At 37.8% G+C, this 22,081-nt stretch overlaps 1 protein-coding gene across 2 annotated transcripts; it reads right to left on the minus strand.

The window, feature by feature from the left end:
* Positions 1 to 5,122: 5,122 nt before the first annotated feature.
* On the minus strand, positions 5,123 to 21,712 carry mef2b (myocyte enhancer factor 2b). 2 transcript variants are annotated; one of them, XM_038290269.1, is made up of 9 exons: positions 21,431 to 21,712; positions 14,923 to 14,993; positions 11,929 to 12,132; positions 11,441 to 11,569; positions 11,123 to 11,306; positions 10,357 to 10,508; positions 10,047 to 10,161; positions 7,014 to 7,110; positions 5,123 to 5,842 (listed from the first exon to the last, which is right to left on the minus strand). In XM_038290269.1, exons 2-9 carry the CDS (start codon positions 14,974 to 14,976, stop codon positions 5,530 to 5,532), a joined length of 1,248 nt encoding a protein of 415 aa, XP_038146197.1. In that variant the 5' UTR covers positions 14,977 to 14,993; positions 21,431 to 21,712; the 3' UTR covers positions 5,123 to 5,529. The 2 variants fall into 2 exon arrangements, with proteins under 2 accessions (XP_038146197.1, XP_038146198.1); XM_038290270.1 differs by having other exon boundaries at positions 14,923 to 14,991; positions 21,428 to 21,712.
* Positions 21,713 to 22,081: the final 369 nt, after the last annotated feature.

Consider the following 22,081-nt stretch of genomic DNA (forward strand, 5'->3'; position numbering starts at 1 on the left):
CTACCGTCGTCATAGCGGACTGAGCAGCTAACCTTCTCACACTTTCCTGTACAGGCCTACCATCCCCAGCTACATTGAAGGAGCTTCTGCTGCAGCTTTAGTCTAGCGTCTGAAACAGTGTTTTATGGAAAGATCTGCTGATCTTCAAGTATTTAATGGGACTAATGCAGGTTTTTGTACTTCCAATTTGGAAGAGGAGATATTTTGCTTAAGGGACTCCGTTTCCCTTAAAGAACCGATTTCAGAGTGCTAACCGTTTATTTTCTTGCAGTTTTTGAGTTTTTTTGCATGGATGTTGAAAATGTTGAGTTCAGGCAAAACAAACTTGGTTTATATTTGTGCCTGAAGGCCAAAACACTGAAGAGTTTCTTTGTTTTAACCGAAGTGCCTGAGAGCTCAGGGATCATCAGTCTCTTCAAACTCTCCCTGTTTGTTTGTCAATGTAAACACATTTGGTTTTATTTCAACACTAGACGGGTGAAACATTTTAGATATTGGATGGATTGCTTTTTATTTCTCTCGCATTAAATACTTTTTACTTTAGAAATAGGTACAGTTTTTGATGTTTTGGAACTGATTTGTCTTTATTTTGACATCATCTAGAAATCGTTGTACTGTGAAGTTTATATGAAGATGTTTCTGGATGCATTTTTTTGGTCTTCAGCCTATTAAAGAAAACATAATTTTATAAAATGCAGTCGTTCTCACTTTGTTCTGCTTTGTGTCGGGAGATTTCTTTTCTGGGACCGGTGCCCCATTGGACAGAAGGGATCACCCATAACAAATGAGTGTCTGGTTGAAGTGTCCTGACCTCTGACCCCGGCCTCCAGAGGATCATACCTTAATCACTGATGATGACTATGAACCTAAGGCCCCTGAACAGTCTGGAAACATTAGCTCATTTTAGCTGTGGCAAATATTCGGTTAGGCAGAGGAAAGAAGGGTTGGGATTCAGAAATGGATTTTATGTGAAAGAAGAAGGTTTGATTATTCAAATGGGCGTCATTTTGAAGGAGTTGATGCAGTGTAATCAAAATTTTGGAATGTGAAAATATAGGAAATATAAAGAATCTGAATTTCAGCACTTTTATAAATTTTCTGGTCATTTTGTTGGATTCCCATTATTTAATTGAAAATACTGACAAACTGGAGACTCTTGAGCTGCAGTTAGATAAACTGATCATGGATCATATTTGTAATCATTAACATGAGAAGTCTGGGTTTCTGGCTCCGGTTAATGAGCTGATGGAGGATTCTGCATTGGAGCAAAAGGCCTCAGCTTACTTTTAGACTCTTCTCTGAGCTGCAGCTTCTCACTACAGCTGGCTATGGTTGCCATAGTGATTTCCTGTGCATGTGTTTGCAGAGGACCCAGACATGCCCTGCAGACTGAGCTGAGCTGCTCTCCTGGGAGGAGACCAGACATGACCCTGGTGAAAGTCTCTTGGATTTTGGAGGGAAGACGACAGAGTTGATCTCTGCTGGTAGCAGCTATTCTATAGTGACTTAAAGCAAATGCTCTAAAATGTACCGTCATCCTCTTAGAACGACCAGCAGTGGAAATAAACCTTTTAAACAGAACAATTTTAGATGTATTTTCTTTTACCCAGACAAAAAGCCTCCAGGCTTTTAGGAAGGCTCTTCTGGCTCTCCTCTGCGTATTGAACAGTGTGACAGCCCTGACATGATAATGAGGGAGCCTGTTTGCATGTGGGTTCAAATAAACAGAAACCAGGTAAAGAGGAGAAAAAAACAAACTTAAAAGGTGCAGAATAAATGCCCCTTTTATCGGCCTTCAGACGTAGAAAACTTTCAACAGAATCACATTTTACCTTCCATAGTTATCTGCTTAAAGAAACCAGGACTGACAGCTACAAATTAAAATGTTTTTATTTCAAAGGATTCACAAGAAACATCAAATAAAAACCTGTCTCTTTTTTTACTAGAGAGGAACTCCACAAACCTTAGGAAAAAGAATCTAAGTAACAATAAGACCCAGTACTGATAAAAACATTTCTAATAAAAGCATTAAACGAGAATAAAGCTAACTCCACAGCTGGATGAGGATGTCTTAAAAAAAAACAACAACTAAATAATCTTATGAGGGGGTTTGATCAGTCTGAAGCAGTTTGATCAGATCCTCAAATAACCAATGGCAATAGCAGAAAGCCTACAGCAGCTATAGTGTAACATAATATCGCCCCCTGCAGGACAAGATCTGGAAATGTCCTGACCTTATTTTGTCACATCAAGCAGTTTATTTTGCAATAATAAACCATAAGCAGATATAAAAAGCAGCACAAGTGAATGTAAAGTTTTTTATTTAGATTCTCACGTTTCTATGAGCAGAGCAGCGAGAAATATCGACATGAAGAGCGGGTGAAAGAGAGACAGGAGCTAAGCCTTATTGGATCATTCGTTAAATGAAGCAGCATCATCCATATAAATTATTCATGACCTTGGGAAAAAAAACAAAAAACATTCATCTTTAAATAAAACCTTCATTTTCTCCGGGTGAAATTTAGTAAAGATCTGGAAATGATTGTTTTAAATTTAATCTAGGAGACTCAGATTCCCCAACATATCTTAAAAATGTCACAAAACTTTGCTTTTTAGATGCGATCAGTTTTGAGAAAGGGGTCCATGAGGGAAGGGGGCAGTTCCAGGTATTTCCTCCCACCACCCACGGTGAAGAAAAGGAAGAAAAAGGCTTTCAAAAAATAGTGTGGTATTCCACACATAATTGGTATTCCATAACACTGATGTTATGGAGGAAATGTCAGGGAAAAGTTTTTCTCCACTGAAACGATGCTGCTTTGATCGATTGTAAAATAAATCCAGAATATTTGGAAAAGGACCTCATCTCCAATAACAATACAGTACAGTGGAGGATCCACTGTACTGTATTGTGGGCCTGGTTGTTTTAGATGACATGCCCACCGAGCAAACATTGGTTGAACAGATTATATAATTTACGACCAAACAACGTCTATGTTTGGTTGAAAATGTGAAAAGCTGCAATTTTCAGATTGTTGAAAAGACGATAGATGGGTTTGCATTGTATTTTAAACGTCTATTATTGGGACAAAATCAGACCAACCAAACACAGCCCAATTTTCTGGACTATAGACTATGATGGACCGACCAGATTTAACATAAAAACCAACATCTAAACTTACCAGGACATAAAGCTGAGTAAACCCAAAGTGTTGACCAGACAGAAGCCTGAGTGGCGAGCTGAAGACCCTCCCCAAAACATGCTCAGATAAAGGGATATATTTTAGTTTCAGTGACATAATGCTGCAAGAATAAAATATTAATTTGAAGTAATGCTTTTCCACCACATCAGCTGAGCTGCCTCTGTGCGTGTAGGACCATGTGGATATTTATTTGCATCATCTAACATAAGGCCTGCGAGGAGCAGTTTAAATTTAATTAGGAGATAAAAAAAATAGTAAAGCTTAAACCTGGGAGTAAGGAAAGACCTAAGGCAGGCCCATTTAGTCTTAAGATGATATAACATTGTTCTTTTTCAATGTGTGTACAAATTTAATATTAGTTTGCAAATTTAATATAAGAGAATAATCTTTTTTTTTCTGTCACATATAAACTTACTTTGCTGCATTTTGTTTGACTGTTTTTTATCAAGACATTTAAACTTTCAGGCCTTATTTATTTTTTCAATCAAGCCTCATCCTGCACTTTTTTTTTTTTACAATAAATTTACTGCCTTATTTGGACTAATTAGTTGATAATTAGTTAACATTTTCCCCTGCAGGTGTGTTTGATTACACCCTCTACAGGCCTCATATGTAGTGATTTAGAGTCGCTGTTAAAGCCTGTTTCTTTTAGAGGAGATGTGGGAAGAACAAATGCTTAATTCTGGTGATTTAGAAAGAACAGAGTCTTTGCACGCTGAAGTCTAAGAGCATTTCTAGTAGAGTGATTTTTCCCCCCCATAACTTTTATAGACTGAAAAAAATTAAAGGAACACTTTGTAATCAGAGTATAGCATCAAGTTAATTGAACTTCAGGGATATTGATTTGGTCAGGTAAGTAGCAGAGGGGGTTGTTAATCAGTTTCAGCTGAAATCTGTAGAAGGTCTACAACCCATCAGCAGGACCGGTGTCTGCTCCTTTGTGCAAGGAGGAGCAGGAGGAGCACTGCCAGAGCCCTACAAAATGACCTCCAGCAGGCCACTGGTGTGAATGTCTCTGACCAAACAATCAGAAACAGACTTCACGAAGGTGGCCTTAGGGCCCAACTTCCTCTAGTGGGCCCTGTGCTCACTGCCCGGCACCGTGGAGCTTGATTGGCATTTGCCACAGAACACCGGAATTGGCAAGTCCGCCACTGGCGCCCTTTGCTTTTCACAGATGAGAGCAGGTTCACCCTGAGCACATGTGACAGACATGAAAGGGTCTGGAGAAGCTGTAGAGAATGTTATGCTGCCTGTAACATCGTTCAGCATGACCGGTTTGGTAGTGAGTCAGTGATGGTCTGGGGAGGCATATCCATGGAGGGACGCACAGACCTATACAGGCTAGACAACGACACCCTGACTGCCATTAGATATCGTGATGAAATCCACCGATTGTCAGACCCTATGCTGGTGCAGTGGGGCCTGGGTTCCTCCTTTTGCATGACAATGCAAATGAGGCGAGTGTATGCAGGCAGTTACTGGAGAATGAAGGAATTGATACCATTGATTGGCTCCCACGCTCGCCTGACCTAAATTCAATAGAACACCTCTGGGACATTATGTTTCCATCCATCTGACGTAGCCAGGTTGCACCTCAGACTGTCCAGGAGCTCAGTGATGCCCTGGTCTAGATTTGGGAGGAGACACCCCAGGACTTCATCCGTCGTCTCATTAGGTGCATGACCCGACGTTGTCAGGCATGCATACACGCACGTGGGGGCAATGAAATTTCAGCAAAATGGACTAGCCTGCTGCATAATTTTTTCACTGTAATTTTTGGAGTATCTTTAAATTCAGCCGTCTGTAGGTTGATATTTTCATTTCCATCAAATGATGTGGCATCCTTTTGTTCCTAACACATCACCCAGTCCATATCAGTATTAATAAACAGCATTATTTTTTCCCCAATTGAGATCTGATGTGTTTTCAAAGTGTTCCTTTAATTTTTTGAGCAGTGCATGTATAGGATCAGTTCCCACTCAGAAGCAATGCCTGTTTTAAATACTGAATATATTTTCAGCATCATCTTCAGGCTTTCAGTTGTTCTACCTATGTTCAAAAAGCTGCAAAATGAAGAAACAAAAATAAACCAAGCAATTTTTTTTTTCAACACAGAAAAATGAAAACAAAAAAAAAGTTCCTTATGCATCTGTCTCCTCATGGGATGAAGTGAGTGATGGAAGGGGGATTTCTTTTCCACCCTGTAGAGCCCAGCTCTGTGAGAGGAGACAGAGGAGGGTGTCCCTCAGGAGGACGTTCATCTGGACCCCTCCTGTTTTGGTTGGGAGCTGCTGAACTAGATGTGGTGTCAGCGAGCGGCAGACCACTATCTCTGCCAACCATCGCTCATCTCCAGCTGCCTGAGAGGCTGCCCTCTCTCCTCTCCACCTTGCGGGTATCCGGCTTTGGGAAGCTCCTTCGTCCTATTGGTCGAGTGAGCCTCTGGAGGGGTGTGTCGAGCTAAATCAGGGTTGCTGGTTGGAGAATGCTGCCTGAGGTGGTGCAGGCGAGGGGAGGTTGGAGAGCACATGTGGTCAGGAGAGCTTCGCTCTGATTTGATGCTGAGGTTCAAGGAGGGCAGATGAGGAGAGTTTGATGAGCAAGACTGAGACGGGAAGGAGCACCCCCCACTGGACATCCTACAAATGACAAGTAAAATATTAGTTTAAGGAAACAATTTTACTCACTAACAAAGGTGTCAAAAATATTAATGTTTATTACTCAAGTAGAAGTATAAATCCTACTGTTTAAAAACACGTTTTTAGAAGACAAAGAAACAATTTCAGCTTTTTACTCAAGTAAAAGTGTAAAAGTAAAAATAATACAGGAAAAAATTTTAAGAACAGAAGCTTTACTGCACTACCCTATTAAAGGAAAATGTTTCTACAATTCTGCATGATAACTTCCTTAAACTTCATTTTCTTATCTTTATAACTAATAGTAACAATGTCTAATTTAACTAAGCATCATCTTGGCAAAACATTCATTTTGCTATGTGGGGAACAACACGTTGGGGCAGCAACAAGTCCAACACAAAGAAATACATTTTCTGGATGAAACAAATTATTTTGATGTTTTTTTTCAAAGGCCATAACAAAAATGAGCTTAAATGAAAGAAAACTAATGAGTCTATATTTTCATAAAATTAAGGAGTAGAAGTAAAGAGTCGTCTAAAAAGTATTTATCCCAGTAAAGTATAGATAGCCAAAATGTCTAAGTAAGGACTTTGTACTTTGTTATTTTTTTCTCTGCTCATCAATACCTCTAGAGCTAGACAGACAGAGTGTTTATAATCTATATTATTTTTTTCTTGCTTGTTAGTTGTTTTTGTTTTTTTATCTTACATTTGGATATGTATACCTTTATATCAGCTCAGATTCAGACCTTAGTATCAGCTGTGGGTATTGCTCCATGCTGGACCACAAAAACACTAAACTACTGAAGAAGCAATTTCTTATCTAAGAGCTCAGATGGATTCTGGTTTCACTTTAATCACAGATTTCTGACCACCACTGTAATCTGTTAATGCTCGATAAGCTGAAACATCATTTCCTCTTTCTATCACAGCAGTTAGTCTTTTATTAGTGAAGGTGTCCGCCTTAAAATAGACCTGTTTAATAAGTTAAACTACTGCAAAACTGTCCCTGTTGTTCCTTCACATCTGCAGCTGGATCTCTGCAGTGAAAGACTCACATCCCTAAAGAAAGGTGCTGTTTGAACGATGCAATGGTTGACAGTAAGGAGGAAGACGCTGACAGAAATATATAAAGATAAATGTTTTGCATTTCCAACACCAGCTTTAGGACCTACCCTGAGCTTATATGAGGCCCCTGATTTTCGTGCTGCCAGGGAGTCACTGTTCCACGCTGTAAACTAACAGAGTGAAAGAAACCAGGCTGGGTGTACTCTAAAAAAGAGAAACAGACACAGATATTAAGAAAAATTGGACAGCAAGGACATAAAAACATTTTATCAGTGTTCTGAAGAAAATAATTTTCGCTGTAAGGTTTTTCTGTGATGGTTAACTTGAAATGCATTTAAGGAGGCTAAAGCTGAACCATCAAAACGGCTTTTCAAAACACGAACACAAACAAACTGTTCTGCTTAAAAATACAAACTAATCACAGCAAACGGCATGCATCAAGTTTTATACCGAGAAGCATAAATCTGTCCAGCAGGAACTGCTGTAAAGATGTGTTGCAGTTAAAAAAGGGGATGGAAATTCCAGAATGTAAATTTTAAGTAAAATAAATATTTCAAAGCACTTTAAGTTTTCAAACAGATAATTAGCAGACTAGAAATCAGCATCTAATCCCAACTAATTCAGACCAATACTCTATTTTATAAAAACATGAAGCCATTATCTTGACTTTAGAGCAAATACAATGTATCTAAATTCACCACAAGGTCAAAGCTCTGGTTTTAAACTAACCTCTGAAGAAAATGTCTTTGAAACTAAAGAAATTACCCATCCCTGACCCATCTTCTCCCTGTAGAAGTTAAGGGATTCAGTAAGTCACCTATCTTATTGATCTAAACAGGTTTTTGTTGCATCTCTGTTTGTTAAAGACACCCACAACCTTTCTCTCTGCTCTGACTGATTGCCTCATGGGAAGAAATCTGAGCAAAATAATGCTGCTTCTCATTTCTTGATTGGAGGATTATGCAACAGCTGGTACTGGTCTCAGGGCCCCGGCACTCTAAGGCCCTTCTGTGGTATTTATCTTTTTTTACAGTAACCTTTCCACCTAACCTCAGCCCGCTTAAACTGTAACCCAGAGCCCCATTGATGAGCCACAAAATTATTTATATTACATATTGTTTATTAGGCCAGTGTTTCTCAGCTCGGGGTACATGTACCCCTGGTGGTCTGCGAGTGCATTGCAAGGGGTAAATCAAAATATTTTATTTCTTAGGTAGTAAAATAAAATTGGGCTGCAATCTGCTTTGCTTTGTGAAGACCCAAATGGAAAATTAAACAAGCTTTTATCAACCAACAAATAAGTAATTTTTATATGTTTTTGTTCACCTTCAGCTTTGGTTCACATCCAAACCAAGCAGGTGAACAGACTGGATGTAAAGAACAGCCAGGGATCAGCTGTTTTTCACACTGGTCATCAAAGCAGCTCGGGTGTCTTGATGAAAACAAGTAAAACTAAGTCAGTCTGAAGATAATTTTTGTTTTGTATTTTGTTCCCAATTCATCAAGTTTAAATGTGATTATAAGGAAGTTATTGAGTAGAGCTCTAGTTTTATAAATATAGGTGTATATTATATTCTATTTTGTATGTCTTTAAATTGCTTATTAACTTCCAGGCAACGTATTAATGTTGTATTTATATTTGATTTTAAGATGGAAAGCATAAAATGATAAGAACCAAATGCTGAAAATAAAAGATAAAGTGAAATAGTTTTTATTAATTAATCAGTAATTATACTCTCCACTTTCAAAAAAGGCATGGAAACACTGTATTAGCCTACAACCAGCTGTGAATCAAAGGAACCAAAGTCATACGGGAACTGAAAGAAAACTTGTTTTCCTCAGAAAATGCCCTGACTGGAGGTGACATCAGGCCCCATAGATGGGTTAGATCTGATAGATAGAAATCAATCCATACATGTTCTCCTGCTTATTCCATCAGGGTCATGATAGGACTGGGGCCTATCCCTGGCAGTCTATGGGCGAGAGGTGGCGTTACACCCTGGATAGGTCACCAGTGTGTTTTAGGAATGTGGGAGGAAGTTGGAGTACCAAGAGAGAACCCACACATGCACACGGAGAACATGTAAACTCGATGCAGAAAGACCCCGGGTTGGGAATCAAACCTGGAACCTTTTTACTGCAAAGCAACTGGACCACCATGCAGCTCTAATAAATAACTAAATCGTGAGACAGCTCCTATGTACTCGCTGTTTATGAAATTGTGGAAGTTAACGGTATAGTTCTTGTTTTATAGGTGTGGACACGAGCAATGGAAGAAAAGCTGACTCTGAATTGGTAAAAATGTGGATTATATGTCCGTTCTTGACTTTTTCTCTACTGGTAACTAGACAATTACTGTTTGAAAGCTTGACCAGAGGAACAGTTAGTTTATAGTTAAGAGTGTACAAACAGCTTATATCCACAAGTAAGCAAATAAAAATAGAATAATCACAAAAAACCTGAAAAAGAAGAAAAAATAGAACAAGGAAGTCGAAACTAGCAACAGATTCAAGAGTCGTCTTTAAAGCGGATGTACTTCCCAGTGCAATGGAGGTGTCACTTTCTTAGTAGCGTCACCTGCCATTTTTAGCCTTAGCTTAAGAAGTAGGCACTTCAAGCACAAACATGCCCATTTCTGGTCTTGTTCCAAACTCACAATTTGCCTTTCTTACAAATCTCAAAAGAATCAAGCATAAACTTGAACTTTAAGGGCTGATATAATAAAATACAATGGCATGGAGCCAGCAGACCAGTGGAAAATAGAAACATTGAAGAAAGATGATGAAAGTTTGGTGTGGATTTGTATTAATATCTCTGATACCAGTAAAACCAGTAGCTTTTATGGTTTTATTAAACCATAAAGAACGGCAGACAGGTTAAATAAAAGGAGGGGAAGAAAACTGAATCAGGTTTAAGGTTTAAAAAAAAAAACTTGAACGAAGGCATTAAACGGACAATAGCTACCAAATATCAGGAGCCTAGCCTTTTTTCTTTACTTTTATGCTAAGATATTTGTTATTAACATAAAAAAAACACCCTTCAAAGTTACAACAAAGTAGAAGGGGTTTAAAAGAAAGAGTCCTTCAGAGCATTTTATATACCATTTTACATAATTATGGAATAATTCCAACCAGATTTACCAGAAGCTCCAGTGGAGGGAAGGCTGTAGCCCCCGAAGCTGTGACCCAGGAGCCCTGCTTTGCCCATGGCCACCATAGAGCCGCTGCCATGCAGGCCCTGGTACAGCAGACTCCTCTGGCAATCAGGAGAAACACAGACAGTCATACAAGATGTGCAGCGAAGTCCCTCTTCTCAAAACTGGCCACCGGTTATTAAAGTGAGAACTGAGGGTGGCTGATAAACCAAACTGTGAAATTCTGTAACATTTGACTTCTACGCTAGGCTTGTGGTGGATTGTCTAATTTGGATCACAATGCAGCTGGAACTCACAGCAGAGTTGTGGTTTGCTCTTGCAGCCCCCATGGCCTGATTTGCAGCATCTGCCCGCAGGTTTTCGCTGCCCAGACTGAGAGGAGGAGGAGGGCTTTTCATGTCCAGAGCGCGGTTCAGGTTGCCATGAGAGAACACTGAGTAGCCGATGCCTAGAGACCAGAGACGAGCAGGGAGTGAATAAAGTGCAGAAAATCATTTATGAAGCGACTCAATCTAAGACATGAAAATAAATAAACTTGTCCATCTATGTAGAACAACAGTAAGAAGCTTTCCACAACTTGACTTAATCACTTTTGAGAAGATGAAATAAACATTAAAAAGTTTGAAAAACAAATTAACTTAGAAAGATCAGAAGCTAATGAAGTGGTCATGAAAATATAAAAGTCTGGCATGATAGGCAGGTGTGATGCATTCTGTGTAAAAACCACAAAACTGGTTATAGCTGCTGTTACACTAGTGGAAGGCCAGTTTCACAAAACAGGCTTACTGCATGTGTGGATTAGTGCAAACACACACACACACACACTTCCTGTGAGTTCACAGCCAGCTGCACATTGGGCTGCCAGCAGACACATGAAGGCTACATGAAAAGAAAATGGTGGACGGATTTCTATCTGAAACTCTCTGCCTCAGATTAATGGCTTTAAATGCAAACTCTTTCAAATAAAAATGTCTTTTTTTAAATATTGTACTTTTGTAAATCACAATAATGTCAGATGATTTCAAAAAGCTTTCAGCATTTCATAAGAGCTGCTGTGCTGACCTGCATGAGGGGACATGAATGCGCCGTGCGGGGCTGCAGGGCTTGCAGATCCTGGACGTGAGCTCAGAGCTTTAAATCCTGTTGGCCTGTGGGGAGCCACGGCGCATGCAGAGGAGTTGGGGAAACCATTTTCACAACCAGCAGACACGAGGAACTGGGTCTCTGGTGACAGCAGAGAGGGAGGCTGAAGGACGAAGCATAAAGAATCAGAACCACAGTTCAACTTCCAGCCTGTCACCAGCTGAGCATCTGTGTTTTCAAATTTCTATGTGTGTGTCTGTGTTAGGTGAGCGAAAGCAGAAGTGTGTGTTGACTGACACAGAAACGCTGGCGAGCCACAGAAAGGTCCATGCTGTCGCTGCCAGAATACTTGTCTGCAGCAGCCTGCACGCTCTCCTCACTGTCGAGCTCCGAGCCATCCAGACCGAGGCCTTTTCTGCGCAGCGTCTGATGCAGGGCAAAGGAGTGCATGATGAGCGTACCAGTCGCTGCTAAATGGTCACAAAACTGCTTTTTTCTTGATTTTTTGTCTCAACGTTTATAACTGTTATTTCATCATCAAATAAAACATTCTGTTAATAAGACTCTAGCAAACCTTCAATCGTTACAACCTCTCCAACATTTGCGTCCTTTCATATGTTTGGGCTTCCTTGGTTTTAGGTTTGTGTGTTAATAGGTGGACTAGTGTAAGCATTTGTATTTATTTCAAAAACATTTTTTTCTGATGTTCATTTTTGCAAAAACTATATTGCAACAACTTAATTAAAAGAAAATTCTGCCATCCTTTTCCTAAGTTAACGGCATACCTCCAGGATGTCGGTGTTAGTGCGACTCTCGTGCGGCTCACTGTACTCTGTGTATTTCAGCAGCACTTTGTCCATATCCGTGCTGGCATACTGGAACAGACGGTTGGTGCTGTTGAAGATGATGAGGGCGATCTCGCAGTCACAGAGCACACTCAGCTCGTACGCCTTCTTCATCAGACCAAACTTACGTTTGGTGAAGGTCACCTGCCGTGGTAACAAAAAAATCAATCAAATCTGCGTCCTGTGAATAAACGCCAGCTGTTATAGCTTTTAAACAAGGTTGAAAATATTATACATTTATTAGTTCTTGTTGCGTAAAAAATCAACATAATCTTTTTGTGAATTGGTCTTTTTCTCTAAAAAGCAGACTTCTCCCACTGACACATATTTCATTAACCCATAGTCTAGGGTTTGCTACCAACGGCTCCGAGGCCACGTGTGAATCTTTGGCCCCTCCACTGTGGCTCTTTTAAAACCAAGTGAGAAAAGTCTTTTAATAATAAATTCAACAGAAAGGTGGTTTTAACAGCTCGTCTCACTGTTTTTGTTAATTATCAATGGTTCAAGCTTTCTTTTTAGATGGAAAGCTCAAACATCGAACAAAAAAATAGAAAACATTTATCTTTCCTTTTTTTTTTACTTTCCTTTCAAAATAAATAGTTTATTTTAGAATAATTTTTCTGCAGTGCTAGAAAAATTTAATGTTGCTGAAATACTCTTTTAAATTTTAATAGCTAAACATTTTTAAAGCTAGCAAATATATATTTTTTTGGGAGCAACAGAAATGAAATCGATTTGAAATGTAATCCTTTGTTAAATCCACATTTTTTTTCTCTGTTACAATAAATTCACATACAAATAAGTAAATTTCCTAGTTATCTTAAAAAAATCCTACTTCTACAAAAAGTTTTTATTCACTTAGGAACATTTTCTAAAGTTGATTCAGCTGATGCTCCGCTTTTCTCCAATTTACTGCTTGTAGAATATTTATGAAATTTATATTTATCAAACATGTACCTTTGTTCTTATGATAAAACAAGGTCAGTCTCCTGATAGTTCCACTGCAGAATGCATTCTTAGAGAGACAAGCTTTGTCTTTTCATTTACCATTAAGTACTAAAACTCAAGTGCAATTTTCTTTTCGACATCCTAGTGCAAAATTATGGAATGAATATGAAAAATATTTGGAATCTTCAGAGATAAATGGTAAAAAGTCTTTGAAGGAAACCATGATATCCAACAAGGACAGTGATGCATGATTTAATAAATATTGACTCCCTGAAAACTAAAATGTAAAAATAATGTCGCCCTGTACATGCTTTTTCCTGTTTTCTGTTTTTGAAATGTCTTTTATAATGTGAGCTGCCTGATGTTTTAGGTGTGTGGCCTTTGGTATAAGGGGTTTCTCCCACAATCATTTCTTACAGTATTTTCAATATTTTTTACTCATTTTTATTTTCAATATTATCTTATGGATGTATTCTGAACTTCAATTTTGATTTGTGAAAATAAATAAATCTAAAATCTAAATCTAACTATTGTCTTTCCTCAGACACATAAAACTGTCAGGATACATGAGACAAAATGACACAAAAACAACTGTGCTGAACATTGAGAGTAATTAATTAAATGTCACTTTTTATTTAAATACCTTTCAAAAAAAAAATGTATATAACTTTTCTTTTTGTTGGTTTATGTTGTGTACTTTTAAACTATAACATTCTCAAAGACAAAAACTTTACTTGAAAATCCTTTGTTTTATAGCGTTTGAACTCATTTTGTTATCCCGTGTTAGCCTGTCGACGTTCTCATGTCATTTTCTAAAGTTATACCATTTAGTTGGCAGTAAGAAAATGCTCTGTTTCTTACAGCCATGTGCATCGTCTCGACAAAACTTCAGCAGACTCTTATGATATGCATAGCTGACCTTTGATGTGACACATGGTGCAGAAATGTCAACATATTTCTAAGGCTGAGGTAACAGATTCTACAGCTGATTATTAATGGAATCAAGAATAGATTTTCATACTGGAACCAAAATCTAAATATAGCACAAATTAAGAGCTCATAAAAATGTATCATTTTGCAAGAAGCTGCTTTTTGGATTTTCAGCAAAGTTTATGTGAAATGAAAAAAAGGAAAAACAAAATCAAACAGAAGAAATCCTTCCCAGTAAAAATCAGCTCTTCTGCCGATCGGATAATAAATGTATTTCCTGTGCGACGGTCCATAAGAACAAACAGAAGATTTTACTCACTTTTTACTGTGAGGATCCATATTGGGGGTTTTTTAAATGTTTTTTTTGTTTCTCCCACAATGTTTACATTTGATCACTGCTGCACTATAAGAAATGGAAATGTCATGAAAGCTGTACAAAATGAAATTTCGTTTTGTATACACTATGTATACAAAGTGACAATAAAAGTTGTCTTAGTCTATGTGAGGATTTATATGCCACATAGAGCAGCTCTGCACATCCATAATAACACTGTGTGCCTTTTTCCTAATGATATGTCTTAACAATGGAACCAAAGGAATTTAAATGAAAAATAAGTTGACCTATAATAATTGAATACCAACTCATGTCTTCTGCTGCTACAGCCGCTTGATTTTAGATATTTACCTATGATTAATTTTTTATTTTTTTGTCCTGTCCTGTCAAAATCCTGCCTCAAAGTTCACTATTTTTCATTAATTTAGGTGGATTTTAGTAACAGGGCGTCATGTTATGGTGTCTGTTTCTCCTAAGTTCTTCTATAGTATTTTTTTTTTTTTTTTTTGTGGTTTTTGAATTTTTTTGTTTGCTATATTAATAAGAACTAAAATTGTTGCTGTTTGTATTGTAAGGCATGAAGCATGAACTTTTTTTATTATTTAATTTTTTTTTCCATATGCTTTTGGTTCCTTTTTAAGTATATTTGCTTTCAGTAACAGATAATGTGAGCGATACAGAAGTGCAAAAATGATCAGACAAAGTTTTATTTATAGACTCACCTGTCTGTTCCTCTGGTCAAGAATCCGAGAAATTTGAATTTTCTTTCTTCCCATGTTTTGTCGTAAAACCTGTGGACAAATGACACCATATACTTTAGTGAACTTTTTTCTCAATAAATCCTGTCGCGGGCTCAACCCTTTGAGCTTTCAGGTCACAACCCCATGATACTGACACCAATAATTTTTTTTTTGCAAACAACAAATTGGCACTTCGTATAACTTTCTTCAAGGGCGTAGCTTTGATTTCAACATTGGTAGGGACACTATTGGTCTGATGTCATTGGTCCTATGCAAAAACATGCATGCTCATTTTTTTTCATGCTTGACATGAAAATCAGGGTGTATTTCATTTAAAGAGAAAAGCAGCATTTCTTTCTACATTTATACAAATTTTATAAGCACTACACACACTAGATCGGTTTATCAATGACTGAAGCTCAACTTGCTCTGTTGAATGTGGAATTAGGACTTTTTTCCACTTTGAAAAGGTTTGCAGTTGAATTTACCAGTGACTAAGACGGTAGGTAAATCTGTGCCTATTTGACAGAATATAGTCTAAATATGTCTGCTATATGTGGATTTATACTTTTTTTTATTGAAAATATAGAATTGTGCAGAGGTAAACAGAGGTAAAACCCACTTTTATCTTTTAAATGTTATCTTTGCATCATGAAACTAAGTGAAATAATAGATTCAAGGGACGCCAAATAAATGTATTGTATTTACCGGTACATGAGCGCTGGAACTAGAAGAGGAACTAACACTGAGCATTTTATATATTAACTTCACTCTACAAGTTGTACATCTAGGCTGTAGTTACTCTGTTTCATGTATTTTATTTAGGTCTGAAACAATTAATCGCATTAAACAATTATTGAAATAACAGCAAATTAAGTAATCGATTAATCCTAAACTGTAGTATACAATGGCAAAAAAATTATGCAACCATTTTTTGGCATTAACTTAATCATATTTAGTTACTTTAACACAATAGTTTCATGTTAGCAGGGTAGGACATAAAACAATTGTTAAAGTAACTAAATATGATTAATAAATGCCAACAGTGGTTCCAATTTTTGTTTCAGTGTAGAGACTCTAAAACATGTCTTTAGCTCAAAGAGTGACCCACTTAGAACAGGAATTATAGCAAAATTCTAAAAATAAATAAACATTTTGCATTTTAGATAAAACATGTTTTCGTCTGTCAATATTCTCCATCCAGAAGTCCTCTACTGCTGCAACGTTTTATTGAAAATTATAAACATGTTATTCACATGTAATTGTTGGTAGGGACAAGTAGGTCGGTCCAAACTTTTGGTAGGGAAATGTCCCAATGGTCCCTGTGCAAACCTATGCCCATGGATTTATTGTTGCATCTTCTGAATAGACACCAGAGGTGTGGTAAATGACTAATGTTTTACCTGCCAACAAACTCTTCCCTTTTGAGGTTTCTGATCACTAATAAAACACTGAGGCCTTTACATGGCAGCTCTAATTAATTTTTACACAGTTGGACCACATTTCTGAACCGGTAGCTGATTTCAGTGAATTTTATATGGTGGTATGAAGGTAAAGGATGCATGTTCCATTCACCATACTGTTATTTTCAAGTTGAAAACAATTATATTTTTTTCCAGCAAGCCTGTTATTGTGTTTGTGGACAACAGCATTAATAAATGTCTCAAATTTCTCCACCGAGCGACAAACAATGATATTTCTATTCTAGTTTTTTTTTTATTTGCATGCATATATTTCACACAGCAAAAAGTAAATTTTTCTTTAAATAAGTGCATTTTTTCTTTAATTGAGAATCAGGTAAGTGAGGCACTTTACCAATGGAACAAGACAATTTACATTTAAAATAAGAAAAAAACACCTGCAGTCTCTGATTTCAAGAGCATAATATCTAATTTTAATTTTCTTATTTTAAGGTTGATATGATTCCATTGGGACATCATCTTATTTGCTAATTCAAATTAAGGATAAATACATTTAAGACATTTTTACTCCAATGGTTTTTGATAAATTGCAGGCCAGCACTAATATCCTGGCTACAATACTCTTGACAAAGTTAAATTTGCCGCTTTTTGGTTACAGAAGTTCTAGAAAATATTCTTCACTTTTGTACAGAATTACATTTAATTAATTAAAATCCACTTTTTTGTTGTAAGTCTCTCACATCAGTTTAGATCTGTTGAGAACATGTCCTCTGTTTGGTCGAAGTGACTCAGGTTCCTTCCTCTCTGTTCAGGGGGGTAGCGTTTATTTTTACCACCATAAGACGATGTGGTCTAAAGTCAGAACCACTTTTGCCAGACCATTTGTCCACGCAGACTGAAAGAGTCTGTGCGTTACTCTCCCCTCAGTCTAGCAGCGCGGTGCTCAAATGCACCGCCTGGCCCCAAGAGACGGGGTTAAAAATACAGTCCACGGCTCCTTTTTAGAGGTTCAGCAGGCAATAGCTTAAACCAAACAGCAGAAGGAAAATGGTGTGTGAGTTTTTGAAAGATGGCCCACAACATTAGCCACCCACTCGTCTCTCATGCACAGCGAGGTTGGAGAGAAAGCGAGACTCTGAGGGGCAGAGGGCAAGGTCGTGGATGGAGGGTGGCAGGCTTGAGAATGTTTTCTTTATTTACTTGCAGTCAAAAACATTGCTCCTTTAATACAGAGCTTTGGTGTTACAGAAAAGAAAAATCAATGACTTTTCCTAGAGTCCTGTTTGCTTCAGTGGAAAACATTGACAGTTACTTTATCCTTATTATATGACTATAGAATACATCTCCTGACCCCTGAGGAATTTCTGTTGGTTTTCCCCCTTAATTCTGGACGTGTAGCAGAGTTTGCTAAATTTAGTCGCTCGCCTCTGTTGATGCTGCTTGAGCGGATATGGCGCCCATGTTCCCATGACCCCTGAAGTACCCGCTGCTCCTCAACGTAAGCTTGGCACAAATGCATTCGGGTCACTTCTGATGGAATCCACCTCTTTGACAATTACCTTATAAAGTTAGAGGAAATCTGCTGCACAAAACATGAGACAAGTTAACAGCGAATCCTGCAGAGCAGCAGCGCGCACCTCGGCAAAACAAAGGACGTAATGGACAAATAGGACCACAAAAACCAGTGTTGGTATATCTGACTGACAACTTTGATACCACAAAGAATTCACACTAGGTCCACGCAAGCGGTTCATTTTTTTTCACACCAGAAGTGAGACAATTTAACCTCATATCAAGACTTTTCATGGGTGGAAAGACAAGGAAGTGGGACGTATGTTTTAAGCAGCGCAAAAAGATCTTTATCTTGCATCTTTACAGAAGGTTCCCCTCATCTACCAAATAACCAAATTACAGCTATCAAGCGCCACAGGCTGCTCTGTGAAAAACACACCACTAAATGAGTAAATATAGCCACGCATCCAGCCGGGGAGCGCAGAGCTGGCTGCAGAGCTCTTTGTGGTTTCACAGGTTTGTCAAGAGCCTAAAGGCCAAGACGGGCAGGAAAAGCCTGGCTGTGTTGTTCAAGGCTCATAATACAAGATTTCCCACGTTAAAATGGCTGTTTGAAGCCTGTTGGTGTAAAGTTCTAAACAAGGAATCCGGATCTCTAAGTTGAATCCAAAACAAGCCGCCTCTGTAAAAAAAGGAGATGAGAAGGAAAAGGTGTATCTTATTCTTATATACCTGAAAACCTCATGAATAAGAGACAGAAGTACTGTCTGCACTGTCATAACGTGTTGAATCCACTCATAGAAACTTAAAAAGCAAAACACACAGCACTCAGTGCAACAGGTTTACTCTGCAACACAAATGGATTCTCTGATTTAAGACCAGGGAAAACATCAGCAGGACACAAAGCATGCAGAGAAAACTTCATCAGACAGTAATATTTCAATCAGTAAGATCAGAGTTAGCTCACAAGTGTTGTTTAATAATGTACGCACCATGTGCTCATACTGCTGTAAACTTTACGCATGAATGAGAAAGGGAAAAAAGTGGGGGATTTGCAGAGAATTGAGGTTTCTGCTTCGATGGGTTTCTTTCCATGAGTCATTTCGGATCACGGTGGCGTGTAAATGTTTCAGAAACATGGTAAACACGTGCATGCACATTAACTTAAACTCATGATCTGACATCAAAAGAGATTTCAGAGAGGCATTGGCATTAACGTGTGTTAAATGTGGCTAGATAGAAGGCCATTTGTGGTGGAAGAGGAAACACACTGTGTCACTGGCTTCTTAACTTTACTCTGAACTGATATTTAGAGTTTTGACAGATGCCTTGTTTTGGTATTCAAACTCCTGCAATATGAAAATGGGAAATAGCAGTAATGACGTTCACACCAATAGAATATATCCTTAATATTGAAAAAAAAAATCTGTCTTCTTCATTAATGTCCTCCAACAACACGACAAAAGAGACACATCAATATTGGTAACAATAAAGTGAATATAAGATCTACATTTTTACCAGCTTATGATTCATTTGATGGGAGGTATTTCTATTTATTTTTTATTTGTATACCACCAAAACACAACCCATGTCATCTCAGCGTACTCTACAGGACAAACTTGCTCTGATTATTATCCAGCTTCACAGCTCCAAACACAATTCAAATCAGACCAAATAAGTCTTATGAATTCTGTCACATCAAGGATCAATGAGATGTTAGATATTTGGTTTTAACCAAAGCAGAGTAACGTAGAAGTCCATTGATCATTTAACGCTATTTGATAAAAAGGCATGTACCTAAGGAAGGGAAGCTGATCGCCCAGAGATGCTACCTCGATCCTTCACCCTCATCTAGGCTGTATAAAGTGGTAGCAGTAGTGTGAGAAACTACATCACTTTTTTCACCACTGAGTCAAACTTGGAGAAGAAAATCACATTTATGCAGTGTTGGAAAAAGGTCTTTAAACAAATGTTTCTTCATCTTCTAATATTGCCGTAATTTATAAAAGAGTTATTGAATCATTATGATGTTAAGACTTAATCTGTCATTTTAGACACACAGAGAACCGCTTTATCATATTTTAAAAGTAATTTTACTTACCCCCTTTTAACAGTAATTTATTTTCCCTCCTCTTTAACGTATTTAAATATGTATATTAACCATGTTTATAGATTATTTTGCAGATGCAACAAAAAAAAAATTAACAAATCATGTAATGTTCAAAGGAGTGAAAAACACGGCTGATTTAAAAATGTGTTTAAAAATAATGTTCTACTAAATGATCTACTGTGTGCGAACATCCTATAGACTAGTTTGGTTCCATGCTTCCTTTTTATGGCCAAATGGCGCATTAGTGAGAGTAACATAACTTATAAGACTAGAGAGGAATTGCTATTATCAGTGGGTTAAGGAATTAGACAGAGAAAGAGTGACAGATCCAGTGTGTGATAAATCTAAACCAGGTGTGTCCAAGCAGGGTGAACTTTTAGGGTACAAGTCCCCTGAAGACTGACAGTAAACTCCGCTGCAAAGAAATGCATGCTCTCTGCATCTCACATTTAAAAAAGGGATGAAGCATCTGTTACATCACAAGGACCTGTTAAAAAATTGTACTTGGTAACTTAAACATTTCAGACTTGTAAAATTAGAAATTTTACAAATTTACATTTTTTTTTAGTAATTATTGGTTTCTTTTAATTTATCAATGTTTTTCATTTTATTCTATTGATCTGAGTTTACTTGTAGAAACACAAAAGTCGCCTCAAGTGTGTGTATGTGTGTGTGCTCCTGTCAGCTAGAGGGTCAGACAGTTCATACACTGACTAGCGGCCTGACCAGAGTAATGGTGAGGAAATTTCTATCTAATTTTAACTGGAGATAATTTAATTGCCTTGATATTTTTGATATGAGCAGCAATGGTACACACTCTAAGCATGATAAAGACATTTGACCTTCATGTTTTTGGTGGAAAAGCAGTCAGAGAACTTACCACAAATGGCTCAATATCTATCTATCTATCTATCTATCTATCTATCTATCTATCTATCTATCTATCTATCTATCTATCTATCTATCTATCTATCTATCTATCTATCTATCTATCTATCTATCTATCTATCTATCTATCTATCTATCTATCTATCTATCTATCTATCTATCTATCTTAGAGTGGAAGAGGAGCTATCATGGCATGGGCCCAACGTACATTTATATATCGAATATCGTATATCTTATATTCTATAAGAACCTAAAATAACAATGAGAAAGAATCCCAAAGCTCAAAGCTGGGAATAATTTGGGGGATGATGATTCCTAATGAATTGTTTACATCAGTCAAAATAGAGCGTTTAAGAATAGCCCGTCTGTCCCTGAGTTGCCAAGCACCTCTGTCTAATATAGCTTCAGCTCTTAATAACACAGCAACAGGTACTGAACTCACAGCTGTGTTAGAAATCTGCCGTCCAAGAAACACCGTTTATTACCCTTCAAATACAAATAGAAAATCACAATATCTAAATTTTCTACATTAATAAAAAATAGAGCGTATTTTCACCTTTTTTTTCTGCCGGTGTCTTTTTTTCTATAGGTTTCCACTTGTCTTGTTCAGAGAGTGTTATGGCAAAAAAAAGAAGAAGGAAAAAAAAAAAACAGTTTCAGAGGTGAAACAAAACCCGTGAAGTTGGAGCCGCGGAGATGAGGAGCAGGAGGAGTCTGATGGTGATCTGTGCTGCTGCTGCTGCGCTGATGAACAGATCTCCACCTGATGCGGCCCCAGCGGCTGGTTCAGGAGCGACGCGCGCAGCTTTCCTGCAGCTGGCCTGGCCGCTGCTGCGCCTCCCTCACCGCCTCCCCGCTCCTGCCATTGGACACTCCTCCTCTGCCTCCCATCCGGATTCAAACGCTTCTCTGTCCAGATTCTGAACAAAACAAGCAAAAATGAAAAACAAAGAAACAAGCAAACTTTTATGTGTTAATAACTACAAAGGATTGATTTGTTGAGTAGAATATAAAGGTGACAATGCTTGTTTCGCGAATTGAAAATGTTTATTAAATTCAAGAGAAAGCCTTTATGTTTCAGTTTCAGGTACCACATTTAACTTACAATGAACCCAAATTCCCGCCTCTATAAAGTCGGATATTCAACAATCCTATGTCATCTTTATTTAAGATTCCCCATAAATTCTTTATTTAATTTGTCCAAAAGTTT

Source organism: Cyprinodon tularosa, unplaced genomic scaffold (assembly GCF_016077235.1).
Source record: "Cyprinodon tularosa strain WSP-4 unplaced genomic scaffold, ASM1607723v1 ctg278, whole genome shotgun sequence".
Classification (NCBI taxonomy): Eukaryota; Metazoa; Chordata; class Actinopteri; order Cyprinodontiformes; family Cyprinodontidae; genus Cyprinodon; species Cyprinodon tularosa.

Coding starts and splice junctions, on each gene's coding strand:
- mef2b (XM_038290269.1), bottom strand. CDS start 14,976: ATGGGAAGAAAGAAAATTCAAATTTCTCGGATTCTTGACCAGAGGAAC. Junction 12,133..14,922: donor TTGACCAGAGGAACAGACAG/GTGAGTCTATAA, acceptor TTACCACGGCAG/GTGACCTTCACCAAACGTAA. Junction 7,111..10,046: donor TCCCTCCACTGGAGCTTCTG/GTAAATCTGGTT, acceptor TCTCTTTTTTAG/AGTACACCCAGCCTGGTTTC.